Consider the following 14,012-nt stretch of genomic DNA (forward strand, 5'->3'; position numbering starts at 1 on the left):
AAGTTATGGCATCAAAAGGCATGTTTTCCAATCATATTGTCTTCAACCTTCTTTCACCCTTTTCAAGCTTGAGACCCAATTGTTTGGTCTCTCTTGTTCTAATAAAGTTATGACGTCTTGTATCAACCATAGTTTTAAACTTTTTACCACCTATACATATAAGTGATTAAGGGTACAAACATTGACTTATGAGGTGCAAAACTTGTGGGGAATTGAAAAGTTGTAAGCTCCCAAGCACGATCTTTTGCATCTCTCTTCCTATTATTCTCTTTGGAGAAGTTTCAACACTCATTTTTTGGAAAAAGTTTAACACATAGAGTCACAACTAGTCTTGCAACAATTGTCTCATAAATTGCTTAGTTCATTTTCATTTATCCTAACTCTATTTTTATCTTTGTATTTTGAGTTTAATGTTATGTTAATTAATGATTATTCTTTTTTCGATATCTTAATTTCATTTTAGTATCACAATCTTAAAAGATTGAGAATCGAATGGTTTTATTTAGAATAGTGCGCCTTAGATTTGACTCTATGTAAGCTTGAGAATACACATAAAGAACTCATAAAAGAAATATATGAAGAGAAAACTTGCGTACATAATTAAACTCTTAAAATAATACAAAATTTAAAACTAATAAAAACTAACACTAAGTAGTTTTATATAAAAGTTTACAAATAGATTTGATGTGGTCCAAATCTATACAAATCCAATAGATTGGATGATTAGGACTAAAAATATTAGAATAAGAATTTTACTCCTATTATACTCCCTATTTGAGTGAGACATATTCTTGGCCATCTTGAAATGTTCTCATACTCTTTGTATCCAAATTGTCCATCACAGATTTTTTATGCTCTTTGTATCTAAAGTCTCTCACTATAGATTGGTCCTGAACGTCCCTTGAATTCAGACTTTTATAAGGTACATAGAGCTTAACCAAGCTGCATACATTTTATCTGTCTATTGTTTTCTCATATTGTTCCTATATCACTCTTTTATCTGTGCAAATCTGATGTGCTAGCAAATTACAGTCCTCCTAAATTCCTAATCATATATCCAACCAAGACAAATGAGAATAATTATCTTTTTGTTTTGTCAAAGCGTTCATCACAGCCACATAATTTCAGTGAATGAGACGCTTTCAACTTGATGAAAATAGGGAAATTGAAAATTTTACCCTTATTTTAATTCTTGTATATATATATATGTCATTCATTTTAAAACTTAAATAAATATACTACAACAGTAATTTATTTTCTTAAAATATCCCTCTTGAAATGATCTATACAAAGATTATTTTTTTTCTCTATAACTTTTTCTCTCTTCTTTCTTAACTTTCAAATGATGACTCATATAAAGAGATTTTTTTTCTTTTTTTCTATAACTTTGGAATTATACTGTAAAAAATAGAACAAGTGCTCCATAATGGAATCAGTGCTTTAAAAACAAAAGAAAAAACTGAAAAGTGAAACAGATTTTAGATTAAGAATTCTTCGAAGTAAAAATATAAAATAAAAAGAGTAACCTACCAAAACTCAACCATATATATTTCATACTTTATATTAGACCCTAACTATTAGAATGATCAAAAAAGATTATTTGATAAGATTTTAACTGAAAAAAATAAAAGATTTTCGTTTAATTAAAAAAAAAATTACTAATTGTTAAAAACAAAGGTTGACGTCACAAAAAAAAAGTTGTTGGAAAAAACGCCAATTCTTATTGTAAATAAAAAGGGTTGAGGATGCCAACCCTTTTTATAGGTTGGCTCCACAATAACGTTTTTTCATTTTAAAAAAGGTTGGCGTCTCAACGCCAATCTTTTAAAAAGGTTTTTTTTAATTAAATTTTTTTTTTGTTTAAAAAGTCTGAATGCTCACTTTTTTAAAATTTTTTTAAATTAAATTTTAATTTAGTTGGAATTTAAATTAATTTAATTATATCAATTTAAATTTTTAAATTAATACAATAAAAAAAATGACAATGATAATTTTATAATTTTTTATAACTCTTTGTCAAGATAAGGAAAATAATACATATATGAGCACTAAGTTAGGATACACAAATATAGAAAAATAATAGAATTGAGTGTAACAGACAAAAAAAATAAATAAATAAAGAATTGAAAACTGAGGAAGAAGAGATAAAAATTTGCAAAGAAAAAGATAAAATTTTTATGTAACTTATTTCAAAAGAGATATTTTCAGAGAGTAAGTTATTGTTACGATATATTTATTTAAATATATATATATATATATATATATATATATATATATATATATAAAAGAGATTAAAATAACGTTAAAAATGTCAATTTCCCATGAAAATATCCATGTGCTGAACTGAATGCATACATTTGCCAGTTGCCACTGACGGAGCCAAACCAACAAGATAAGTCAAGGTCATCAGCAATTTGTAATACCGTATGATGTTATGTGTCACCGTCACTTCTGGGGTCTTTCACAATGGAGGGCCCGTATAATTTAAAAGAAACGGGGACGACTTCATTTCATTTTATGTCATGTCATCATTATTTTTCTTATGAAGAAGAAACCCTGTTTAAACCAGACCTGGTCTGGCCTGGTCTGGTCTGGTCTGGTCTGGTCTGGTCTGTGATTAACCAAAAATATCTTTTCTTGCTAGCAAAGAGGGTAAATTTGAGTGTTAGGTTGAGCATAGTTTTTTCCATGTCCATCTGCAATAATGTCTAATGTCATACCACGATATTTATTTCTTGCGTAGTCGCAATCCCTGTAGTTGAAGAATTAAATGTGTTCTATAGTGTAGCTGCAACACGCAGGCCTGACTGATCATGATTTTATGTTCTGCCAAATTTATGTGTTTGGATTGGGTTAAAAATCTGCCATCTGAATAGAATTAATTGATTAAGCTTTTGAGCATAAATAAAATTATGTCTATAAATAAATAAATTTAGATAAAAAAAATAAATTATATAAATTTTTATATATAAACTGAGATAATAATTTATAATTAATTAATATGATTATTTTATTTTACTTTAAAATCACTCAATTAAATACAAATATATTAAATTTTATATAAAAATTTATACGATTTATTTATATATATACATCATTATCTTTAAACAAAACGTGGGCAAGCTTGATTGAGTAATGAAAATTTATCCGTTGAAAGGGTATATGCAAAGTGGCCAAGGGTGTTGGGCCGCCTGATGGCAATGCTGGTCTTGGTCATGACTCGTGAGTCACAACATTACTACTGTATTCAACTGACTAATCAATACATTGAGCTACAGTATAGTTTTACACGAATAACAAGGCGTCAAGACTCAAGGCCCACCCCTGAAAAAATAATGATAAATTCTGGAATAAAAATATTTAAACCTTTCCCACCCTTTAAAAATTTTAAATTATGATTTCTCATCAAAAGTAAGTCAAATAATATATTATATATTTTTTATATATAATATAAATATACAATAGATTTGTTGTCATATAATTAAATATTAATTTATTTTTAATTCAAAATTATTAATTATATGATAATATATTTTATATATATTTAAATTATATATGGATAATTTTGTAGAAATAACTTCATGAAAAATGATAAAAATGTATAAACATCAATTACTTTCCCAAAATTTTGAAATAAAATTACTAACATTGAACCATCTGATGGTACAAAAGTGCGATCTTATCACACTGTACTTGAATGGTGCTATTCCGATCATTTTGATAGTTATAATCACACTTTTTCAAATGTGGTTTAAGCTAAATGGTATCTAGAAAAGATATGATCCAATTGAAATGAATCTTTTAGGCGTTACATGGTTAAGATCACACTACTCAGGGTGCTATTAACAAGATTAATAATAATTACGATTTCGATTATTAAATCCCACAAGTAATAACCAAAGTCATACTTAAAAAGTGTGATCTAATTAGATTCTATAATCTCATACCTTGGTTGGTATGATTTGACAAAATCACATCTTTCAAATGTGATTTCATCATATACCCATGGATCATTTGGTTATTATTTTTAGGGATAATATGATAATTTTTTAAAGTGAAATATGAAATTAGGTTTTGGAAAGAAATTTTAGTTTAGCAATTGAAGGGGTGTTGTTCATTTCGAAAACACTTGGGTGAGAAATGTTATTTACTCCGGGATTTCTTATCAACGGGTAGTAGATAAATGAGTTTGCTCTGATGCGGTCAAGGATCATTTATGATCTTCGATTAACACAGCCACCTTCTGAATCCATAGTTGAGATTATAAATAAGCTTGTTTGTGGTCGGCAATAACAGCGTAAAAGATGATGATGAATAAGGAGAGACCACCTGTTGTTTCCCATCTGAGTGTGATTGTGCTATTAGTTTTAGTGCATTTTAAACCAATCTCGGGCGATCAGAAGCTGCGGTTCGGACAAGATGGGCGGTTTAAGGTCCTGCAAGTGGCTGATATGCATTATGCGGATGGAAAGACCACGCCTTGTTTGGATGTTCTTCCTACCCAGGTCGCTGGTTGCTCTGACCTCAATACTACCGCATTTCTCAACCGCATGATTTTAGCTGAGAGGCCGGATCTTATTGTCTTCACTGGTAACTTCTATTTCCCTTTTCTTCATTTACAAAGTTATTTTACCAGTTGGAGAAATGGGTTGACTGTTTGTTCTCACAGGCTATATGATTTTGATGTTGTATTATTGTCCGTCAAGAAGTTTGAGATTTGTTTTAATCAGAAGCATGTAATAAAAAACTTTCTTATCCTTGAATATAAAATTGTAGGGAATAAAATTATTCAGCTGTAATATTTTTGCGTAAATTCGTTGTATTTGTTACCAATCCAGTTTTGTTGTGAAATTGCTAAAAGCTGTGCCGCAAAGATAAAGAGCAGTTCAGATTAATGAATAACTCCAACTCTTGGAGCTATTCTATACAGAATTACAGATATGCAAGTTTTTCTATCTATCTGCTAACGTTAGCTAGGAAGATGGACACTACAAAGCAAAATCCGTAGTTATGGTCACATATCTTTCAATTTAGTAATGAAACTAGCTGAATTTGTGGGCACATGCCTTTTCTCATGATGTATACCCAGTTTGACTTGTTGGTATTCACTATGTGCAACAGGTGATAACATTTTCGGATTTGATGCCACAGACGCAGCAAAATCTTTGAATGCTGCATTTGCCCCAGCCATTGCATCAAACATCCCATGGGTTGCTGTTTTGGGGAACCACGACCAGCAATCCACCCTGTCAAGAGGAGGAGTAATGAAACATATTGTTACATTGAAGAACACTTTGTCTCAAGTCAATCCTCCAGAGGCACGAATTATTGATGGTTTTGGGAACTATAACTTGGAGATTGGTGGGGTTGAAGGTTCAAGTTTTGAAAACAAATCAGTTCTCAATCTCTACTTCCTTGATAGCGGAGATTACTCAACGGTTCCTGCTATTGGTGGCTATGGATGGATCAAACCTTCCCAGCAACTTTGGTTTGAACGTACTTCTGCCAAGCTTCGGGTACTGACCTCTCTGTGTTTTGTTGCTTGGAGTACTTTTTTAGTGTCAATAACTTTTATGAGTCATTTCAACAATTTTTAATACATGCTCAAGGAACATATCTCATGCAATTAAAAGTAAGGCATTTTAAAGAACCTTGATTATCTGGGTTATTGTAGATTACACTAAGAACCAAATAAAGAGTTAGTTTTCATAAATTTCAGATATGTAGATTTCCCTATTGCAGGTGATATTGATATGCTTCTCTTTCTATTAGATGGACAGATGCTCTATAATTCATGATGATACTACTTTTAGGATCCTCATTAAGCAGAGAACGTGATTTTTTATTATATAGATTGTATGACTCATTGATCCCATTTCACTGCAGAGGGAATACATGAGCAAGCCAGCTGCTCAGAAAACAGCTGCACCTGGGCTTGCATACTTTCACATACCATTGCCTGAATATGCGAGTTTTGATTCATCAAACTTCACAGGTGTTAAGCAAGAAGGCATAAGCTCTGCTTCTGTTAACTCAGGCTTCTTCACAACCATGGTAGCTGCAGGCGATGTGAAGGCTGTTTTCACTGGCCATGATCACATCAATGACTTTTGTGGTCAGCTTACCGGTATACAACTTTGTTATGGAGGGGGTTTTGGATACCATGCCTACGGAAAGGCGGGATGGGAAAGGAGGGCAAGGGTGGTAGTAGCCAATTTGGAGAAAGTAGAGGAGGGAGGTTGGGGAGCTGTCAAGTCAATCAAAACATGGAAACGCCTCGATGATGGACACCTCACTGCTGTTGACAATCGGGTCCTCTGGAGCAAGAGCTCTTCAGGTAGATTTCTCTTATGACATTTATCACTATTTAGCTCAGAGTTCTCTGTCTCAGCCCACAAACAGAAAAACCAGTAATTGGCAAAAAACATCTATGTGGTAATTTATATCACCCAGGCCTCTGCACCGACAACAACTATACCATGTAAATAGCTTTCCATGTCTGAGATAGATTACCGATAGATTGGTCACACTTTGGAATGTCTAGTACACCAATATTACAAAAGTTGAAGCAGATAGTTTAAGCAGGCCTGTGATGTTGTTTGAACCTGTCTGTTTGCAAATATCAAATGGGTGGCAGGGTTCTTTGTAGACTATAAAAAGAACTAAAGGTGTTGTAACTGGTGAGCAAATTGGTATTTTACTTTAAGCTTTGGTGAGTCCAGAACATTCTGTTTATGGTTTCATTGTCTTTCAGGGCCTTCAGTTCATGATCAAAATAATTTATTTCAATGTGGAACAAGCATTCTTCAAGTCTACTGAATCATGTTCCATGCTATAGAGCCACTGCCACACCATGATAGTTTTAGGTTTCATTTGGGTGGCCAAGGCCTAAATGCTACTTCATTCTTATTCACCTTTTATTGGTGAGATACATCAATGCCTATATCTCCGTCTGGATACATAAATAATATAGGTGTCTAAGCATATAGTTTTGCATTCTGTGTGATCCATCTTCACTCATTTGCTTATCTGAATTCATTGGTTGAACAGGTAATCGCAGAAAGAAAACTATTCATGGTGCTTGAGCGGCTTGGTGCATAACAAAACTGTTCATGTGCATCCTTGACGCTAGCTTAAGCTATGGAGAAGGGAAGATGGTTTCCAGAAAATTTCAATGGGAATGTTGCCATTGGCATTGTTGTTTAATAACATCTATCTGTACCCTTTAATAATTGTGTCGAATGCGGTGAATTGTCTACAGATCTCAGAATTTCAGAATAGCATAGTTGTAATATATGATTAAGTAGCAAACTAGGTTATGATGTGAATCATATGATGGGAGAAATAGTGTATTGTTCCCTGAATGTTGCCGGAGAGCTATTGAATGAATAAAGATGAGCATAAGTGTTGTTTTGTACGTTGTTATTGCCTTAAAATAGAAAGTAAAAACAAATATCAATTTTAATAATTTTATATAATTATAATTTTAAATTAAATATAAAATAATATTTAATCATTCATTCAACATTCTGGCCACTTCAAAAACAACATGTCGGCTCTCGATGGACCAGGAATGATGGGGAGGGTTTGGTGAACAAATTATTATCTTTTGCAAAGTAGACTTGCTGTATTTAATGTCCATGTAATTGGTAGGAAGCCGAGATCATCTACCGTCCAGCTAATAAGAAATGGAATGTCATTTCGTTTCATGTTGTTACCTCGAGGTAGATTGGAGTTGAAGCTTCCTTGTTAGACATAATGGAGACACGTGGCCTACAATATATGGTTGGTTCATAAAAAAAAATTTACTTAAGCAACTTATTCAGGTTCCTGGAGAATAAAAAACATTTAGCTCTTTCCCCGCATCGAAAGGCATTTGGGGTTAGGGTTTGGGTCTCACGTAATCGGAAAATCTGGTCAATGCATACTTTCTTGGCAGCAAATCCTTTAATTTTCATCTCGTTCATCTTCCTGGTATTCAATCCGGGCACACAGTTTGTGCTATCAAAGCAGGACGGTGGCGATGGGGTGTGCGCAGGCTTCAACAAGCCGGGATTGTGCCCCATCAATTGCTTCCGAGCCGATCCCGTGTGTGGCGTTGACGGGGTCACATATTGGTGCGGCTGTCCTGAAGCCTTCTGTGCGGGTGTTGAAGTGGCCAAGCTAGGCTTTTGTGAAGTTGGCAGTGGTGGCAACGCTCCTCTTCCTGGTCAGGCGCTTCTTTTGGTCCATATTGTCTGGCTATTCTTACTTGGTTTTTCTCTGTTTTTAGGCATTTTTTGATTGTGAATTCTTTTCGAGTGATTTATTTTTAGATCTTTGTAATTTGCTTCAGGTTGCGGCTATTTAAACATTTGTTCATTATTTTTTTGGTGTATGTAAGAGTGCATTCATAAATTTTACCCATGACAATGTACTGCTCCATGTTGGATATGATCATTCAAGTTCATTAAGTTCATACTCATGAAGAATCATGTGCACATATTTGCTTGGTGGGATTGGTAAATATTGGAAAAGATAAGAATCATATTTGCTTCATTCCATGCTAGAGATGACTTACAGAGATGGTAACATGATGCCTAAAATCATTGAAGTGTTATTACCAAATCGTGCACATTTTTCATTTATAAGTATGATTATCCTTTCACAAAGTGAGGTATCAATTCTTGATGGAAAAATTGTAACCAACGAATAGCATGCATGATAAACCCGTGTAACTTCTCATTTTGGTACTGATTGTCAATATTGCAGTCATTCCATTGCACTTTGATACAAATTTCAATTCCTTTTGAGCTATGCTGACCCAACAAAAACATTTTCTTGATAAAAATCACCCTTATTGGACATGATTGATGCCTTTTGGTACCTCCATTTCTCAATCTCCCTTCCAAGAAAATCCAAGGCTGTCTGTGATGTGGTTCGGGGAGCAACCTGAATCCAACATAATTTTCAAGAACTTGTGTGCTTCCCTCAATTGGCCTGACTTGCGGTGAACTTAAATTAGTGTGCATTAATCAGAGTTGTACATAACTATATCAAGACAACCACCCTGCTTCATTAACTTATCCAGTACAGCACTGGCTAGATCTGCTCTTCCTATCTTCCCCAAACCTTGAATTATCAGATTGTATGTTGCTACGTCTGCTGGGCAAACCTTCTCACCCATTTCTTTAATAGTATGCCTGATTAAAATAGTCCATTTTTCACAAATGAACTCATCATGGAATTGTGAGTGTATTACTGAATATCTCAAATAATTTACTGGCTAAGTTCAGCTTCCCTTTACCTAAAAATATAGACAAGAAAGTGTTGTCAATGTCAATATCAAGAGAGCCCATCCCTTTATCTTGAACTCGCTGGCTCCTAGACAGTGAAAACTGCTGCGAAGAATGGGAGTTAGAATTCAGTTGATTAGCCAATTTATCCATAAATGGAGACAATATCCACTAATGAATGTTCATTGATGAATCCTCATCCTTAACCACCTTCAAAATTTAGGTTGGCATCCATCTATGGTATCAAACTTTATAGTCTATCTCAAAAGTTTGGATGTACCTTTTTGCCACCAACCTATTTTTGAAGCGATGCTTTAATTTATAGTGTAAACCCAACAGCATCCTGCTTACTTTTTACCTGGTGGACAGTTAATCAGTTCCCGTGTTTTGTTTCTGTAAAGATATTGTCTTCTCATTCATAGTTGTTTTTCACCTAAAATCAACTAAGGCTTAAGAATAATTACAGTTGATAATTGTCTTATAAATAACTTATTTGAACTGGATATATGACACAAGATTACTGATAAGGTATTTAACTTTGTTAAAAAGATCAACTTCGTGTGTGTGTTTAGAATACCTCTATTATCATGTTGTCGTAATTACCTTCTTGAAGATTCAGGAAGTGGATCGGAGACATCCTCAATTAGTAGTTGGTTCAGTGTATAAACTAGTGATTCTAGCTAAAAAGACTCGTTGGAGGAGCATTTATGTCCATTTGCCCATCAAAAGTTATACCGCTCTCTTCCAAAACACCCATATCTTATTTGTTCAGAGTACTTACATTTTGATAAGGGTTGAATCTAAATTGAGTTGACTTGAATATCAAAATTAGTTTAATTCGAATTGATTTAATTTAAATTTATTTAGTTGGAAATTAAACTGAATTTGAATTAAGAGGGTTAACTCATTTTTAAAATTAAGATATACTCAAACTAAAGTTCGATTTGATTTAACTTGCAAGTTAAGAGATAGTTCTATTTGATTCGAATTTAACTCATGAGTTGTTTAGGTTATATCAAGTAATTTTCAAAATAATAACATTTTGTTTATTATTGGATAAAAATAACAGTGTTTTGCCTGTGTTATAAACTCCAGTTAAATCATTTTTGTTCATAATAAATTTGAAATATTCTTAATTTTGATTTGATGAATTTAAGTTAAACTATCTTTTATTTGAGCTAAACTCGAATAATAAGATATTTGAAGTTTTATGTCCACCACAAAATCGGATTGTGAAAACCTATTTCCTTTAAAGATTTTGATGAATTTCATATTCATGTGTCTAAATTTCCCTTTAAAACACCTGGAATAATAGCTTAAAAGCCTCTGATTCCCTGAATCAACAACATGACCCTCCTTCGTCGAATCTAACAAACTTGGGACTTCTTCGAGGAACACCGCTTTACCATCAGTCCAAATATATGAGAACAAGTGCGTGCAGTCTGTTTGTTATTAGGTCAGAGAGAATAGCACCGACGAAAGAAGTCAATCATTTCGGATGAGTCAAATGAATTCTTGGCCTCTAAGACTCTGAAAGGGTTTTGGTGATAGGAACTAGGCGTGATCAAAATTATCTGATAATTAAATCAAATTAATTTTTAAATTAAAAATTAAATTAAAAAGTAAATTATTTAAAAAAAAATCGATTTAGATATCGATTCAAAAATATACATAAACCGAATTTTTGGTTCGGTTTATATATATTTCCAACAAGAGAGTGTTTCCCAGTCGGACTGATGGCGATTTAAAGGAAGAAGATAGAACAGTTTCTCCATGGCACATCTAATTATGAAGAGCAGCGGCAAATACTTTGCTTATCAGTCTCACTGTACTATTAGTATAGGTTCTGTACTTGCACTTATTAAAATGATGATTAAAATTAAAACCCAGGAACCGGGTCAGGTCTTTTTCCTTTTTTGAAATACATAATTTTATTATACTTTTTGTACAGTTGAAAGTTGAAAAAAGTCCAAGTAAAAAGGTTCCTTTGAATCAATAAACGGCAAGTGGATGAACAGAGATATGGTGTGAACGGAAAATTTTCCTTCAAATTCGATCAAAAAAGATATAATTGGAATGAGAAAAGTTATTCCCCTGGCAAAGGTGATTATAAATCTTCAAATTCCGTGAAAAAATGAACCAGGTGGTTGATTGGTAGTCGCTAAATCTGATGACTGCAAATAAAGAAGATCACTATGTTAAATACTTTTGACCTAGACGTATGCAAAGAAAAGTCAGAAGCATCCTCTGAACAGGTGATGAACAAGCAAGATACCAAATGAGTTGCAATCAGCTAGAATCCCATTGTTTTTTACATGGGCTATTATTTAATACAAGATTTGACATATTGTTCTTTGCCTCTATGCAACCATAATGAAATGGTTAATCTGTGCACAAGAATATTAGATGCTATACAGAAGAGAGGACGCTTGGTATTAGCTCTCCTTTTGAAAAGTTGGTGACAGAAAGCCTGAATAATATGAGAATCGGTGCCTAATTATGTCCGATATGGGAAAAAGAAAATGAAAAACTCGTGATGGATTTAATACACCATGTGATTACTGGGTAAGAATAATATAAACTTCAGATATCGATTCAGTAATCTCTGAACTATTGGAAAAGGTGTGGTGAAAGTGGCACGACCAGAAGAATATCTGGAAAACTAGTTGAATACACCAACTACTGATTTGATTTTGAGTTTACAATCATGTCCGAATCCGATTTCAGTGGTGTTTTTCCTATATATAATGTGATAAATGTGTATACTTTCATTGCATTTTCCAGAGGCAGAATTAGGAAGAACAAAGGTTCTCATTATACCTGTGTTAGTCTGTTAGTGTTTGTGCACTGCATAATAGTTCAACATGTATTGCCATGAACAATTTAAACCTGTTGCTGCGATGTTGGCTGTTAACTTCGCATTGGCTTTGGTGAATATACTTTTTAAGAAGATAATTGATGAAGGAACCAACCATTTGGTTATTATTGCTTACCGACAATTAATTTCAGCTATTTTCATCGCACCCATTGCCTATTTCTTGGAAAGGTAACTGCTACCTCCTCATTCCATTTCAAGTAATTTCTTATCTGCTACTTACTGCTTGCAGTCGGCTAAATTCATTATCCTCTTTACTTAAATAATTTTGAAAAACATTGTGCAGGAAAAATAGACCCAAGCTCACAGTTCAAATCTTGTGTCAGCTGTTCTTCAGTGCTCTATTGGGGTCAGTCATAAAGTATTTGAAAGATGGAGTTTCTCTATTGTTCATATAGATCTTATACTATGATCTTTGTTGATTAATGAAAGAAATTTTATGTATATCAGTGTAACACTAGCACAATACTTATTTCTTCTGGGGCTGGAATACACATCAGCTACCTTCTCATGTGCATTCCTCAACATAGTTCCTGTAATTACATTCTTATTGGCGTTACCATTCAGGTAAGAGTAAGCAGCAAGTCGATTCATTTGGGTTAATGAACAAACCTTTTAATTTCCTTGAAAACTTGCAGACTAGAGAAAGTGAATATGAAAAGCTTCTCTGGGAGGGCTAAGGTGATGGGTACACTTTTTTGCATTGGTGGAGCTATAGTGTTAACCCTTTACAAAGGAAAGCCCTTGACAAATCCAAATCATCTGACAGAACAATCCAGCGTGACGAATTCGAGAAATAAGACAGAGAGGTGGGCTATTGGTTCTATATTTTTGATTGCAGGATGCTTGGGGTGGGCTTCCTGGTTCCTTATGCAAGCAAAAATTGGAAAGAGATATCCATGTCAATATTCCAGCACTGCCATTCTGTCTACCTTCGCTGCCATTCAGTCAGCCATCTTGAGCATGATCATAGATAGGAGCCTTTCTGGGTGGATTTTGAAAGGATATTTGGTGATGACAAGCATCTTATATTCTGTAAGCACTCTCTTTATCACTTAAATATCACTTTAAACCCAAGTTTAGAAAACTAATAAAAAAGACAAATTGTTTAACGGGTGGAAACAGGGCATAGTGGGATCAGGACTGTGCTATGTGGGGATGTCTTGGTCAGTCAAACAAAGGGGGCCTGTATTCACATCTGCATTTACGCCTTTTATACAGATATTTGTAGCCATGTTTGACTTCTCTTTCCTGCATGAACCGCTTTATTCCGGAAGGTTAAGTGTTGTTCTTGAATCATTCTTTTACATAATTATTTGCTGCCATCAGATAATTTTCTGGTTTTCCTGAACATCTTCATTTGTTATTGAGCAGTGCTATAGGATCCATCCTAGTTACTATTGGTCTGTACATTCTCCTGTGGGGTAAAAGCAAGGAGATAGAGGAATGCGAGAGAGAGATAAAGCAAGCCCAAGTAGCTCGGCAAGATGAACAATGTAATGGAGTGTCACATATCATTCCAACTACTAGTGATTAAACGAGTTTTGAATGTGGTGCAGTTCATTGTGGCAATTACAGACACCACTCAAATTCCTTCGCAGAATAACTTTACGTGGTTAATGATGTAAACTTCTGGGTTCAGTTATGGAAGTGTTCTGTAACGAAACATCTGAATTCTTACATTTTTGAAACACTATCTTGGCATGTTGTTTGTGGAATTATTCAATTGTCCGGATGCATAGGCCCTCAACCCAACCCTGTTAAATTAGACTAACATCCCAGATATTACAATTACCATACTACCTTTATAATTTTAACAGAATCCTCACTCTTCTCCCAGTATCTCAGTCTTTCCTTCTTCC

The 14,012-nt window shown here is 33.9% G+C and overlaps 3 protein-coding genes across 6 annotated transcripts in view; all 3 read left to right on the forward strand.

Moving 5' to 3' along the window:
* The window catches only part of LOC123215294 (probable inactive purple acid phosphatase 29), a 32,357-nt gene extending 24,940 nt beyond the window's left edge, over positions 1-7,417 (forward strand). For 2 of the 4 annotated variants that reach the window (XM_044635329.1, XM_044635330.1), the window contains exon 4: positions 7,051-7,417. In XM_044635329.1, the coding sequence (XP_044491264.1) occupies positions 7,051-7,085 (35 nt within the window). In that variant the 3' untranslated portion in view covers positions 7,086-7,417. Of the gene's footprint in view, positions 1-4,129; positions 4,591-5,121; positions 5,517-5,886; positions 6,338-6,754; positions 6,924-7,050 lie in introns of those variants that run through there. The other 2 variants (XR_006502003.1, XM_044635328.1) reach the window with 2 other exon arrangements.
* A 405-nt stretch (positions 7,418-7,822) lies between these two features.
* On the forward strand, positions 7,823-8,743 carry LOC123215941. Its single transcript, XM_044636261.1, has 2 exons — positions 7,823-8,317; positions 8,642-8,743. Exon 1 carries the CDS (start codon positions 7,921-7,923, stop codon positions 8,281-8,283), a length of 363 nt encoding a protein of 120 aa, XP_044492196.1. The 5' UTR covers positions 7,823-7,920; the 3' UTR covers positions 8,284-8,317; positions 8,642-8,743.
* Positions 8,744-11,197: 2,454 nt separating this feature from the next.
* On the forward strand, positions 11,198-13,846 carry LOC123216165 (WAT1-related protein At3g30340-like). The gene is made up of 6 exons (XM_044636543.1): positions 11,198-12,321; positions 12,437-12,499; positions 12,601-12,717; positions 12,789-13,185; positions 13,276-13,427; positions 13,525-13,846. Exons 1-6 carry the CDS (start codon positions 12,140-12,142, stop codon positions 13,685-13,687), a joined length of 1,074 nt encoding a protein of 357 aa, XP_044492478.1. The 5' UTR covers positions 11,198-12,139; the 3' UTR covers positions 13,688-13,846.
* Positions 13,847-14,012: the final 166 nt, after the last annotated feature.

Source organism: Mangifera indica, chromosome 5 (assembly GCF_011075055.1).
Source record: "Mangifera indica cultivar Alphonso chromosome 5, CATAS_Mindica_2.1, whole genome shotgun sequence".
NCBI classification, from domain to species: Eukaryota; Viridiplantae; Streptophyta; class Magnoliopsida; order Sapindales; family Anacardiaceae; genus Mangifera; species Mangifera indica.

What these genes read in the sequence shown, in the direction of transcription:
- LOC123215941 (XM_044636261.1), top strand. Translation starts at nt 7,921, where the DNA reads ATGCATACTTTCTTGGCAGCAAATCCTTTAATTTTCATCTCGTTCATC.
- LOC123216165 (XM_044636543.1), top strand. Translation starts at nt 12,140, where the DNA reads ATGTATTGCCATGAACAATTTAAACCTGTTGCTGCGATGTTGGCTGTT. An exon ending in ATTGCCTATTTCTTGGAAAG is followed by an intron (nt 12,322 to 12,436) that starts GTAACTGCTACC and finishes AACATTGTGCAG; the next exon opens with GAAAAATAGACCCAAGCTCA. An exon ending in TTCTTCAGTGCTCTATTGGG is followed by an intron (nt 12,500 to 12,600) that starts GTCAGTCATAAA and finishes TATGTATATCAG; the next exon opens with TGTAACACTAGCACAATACT.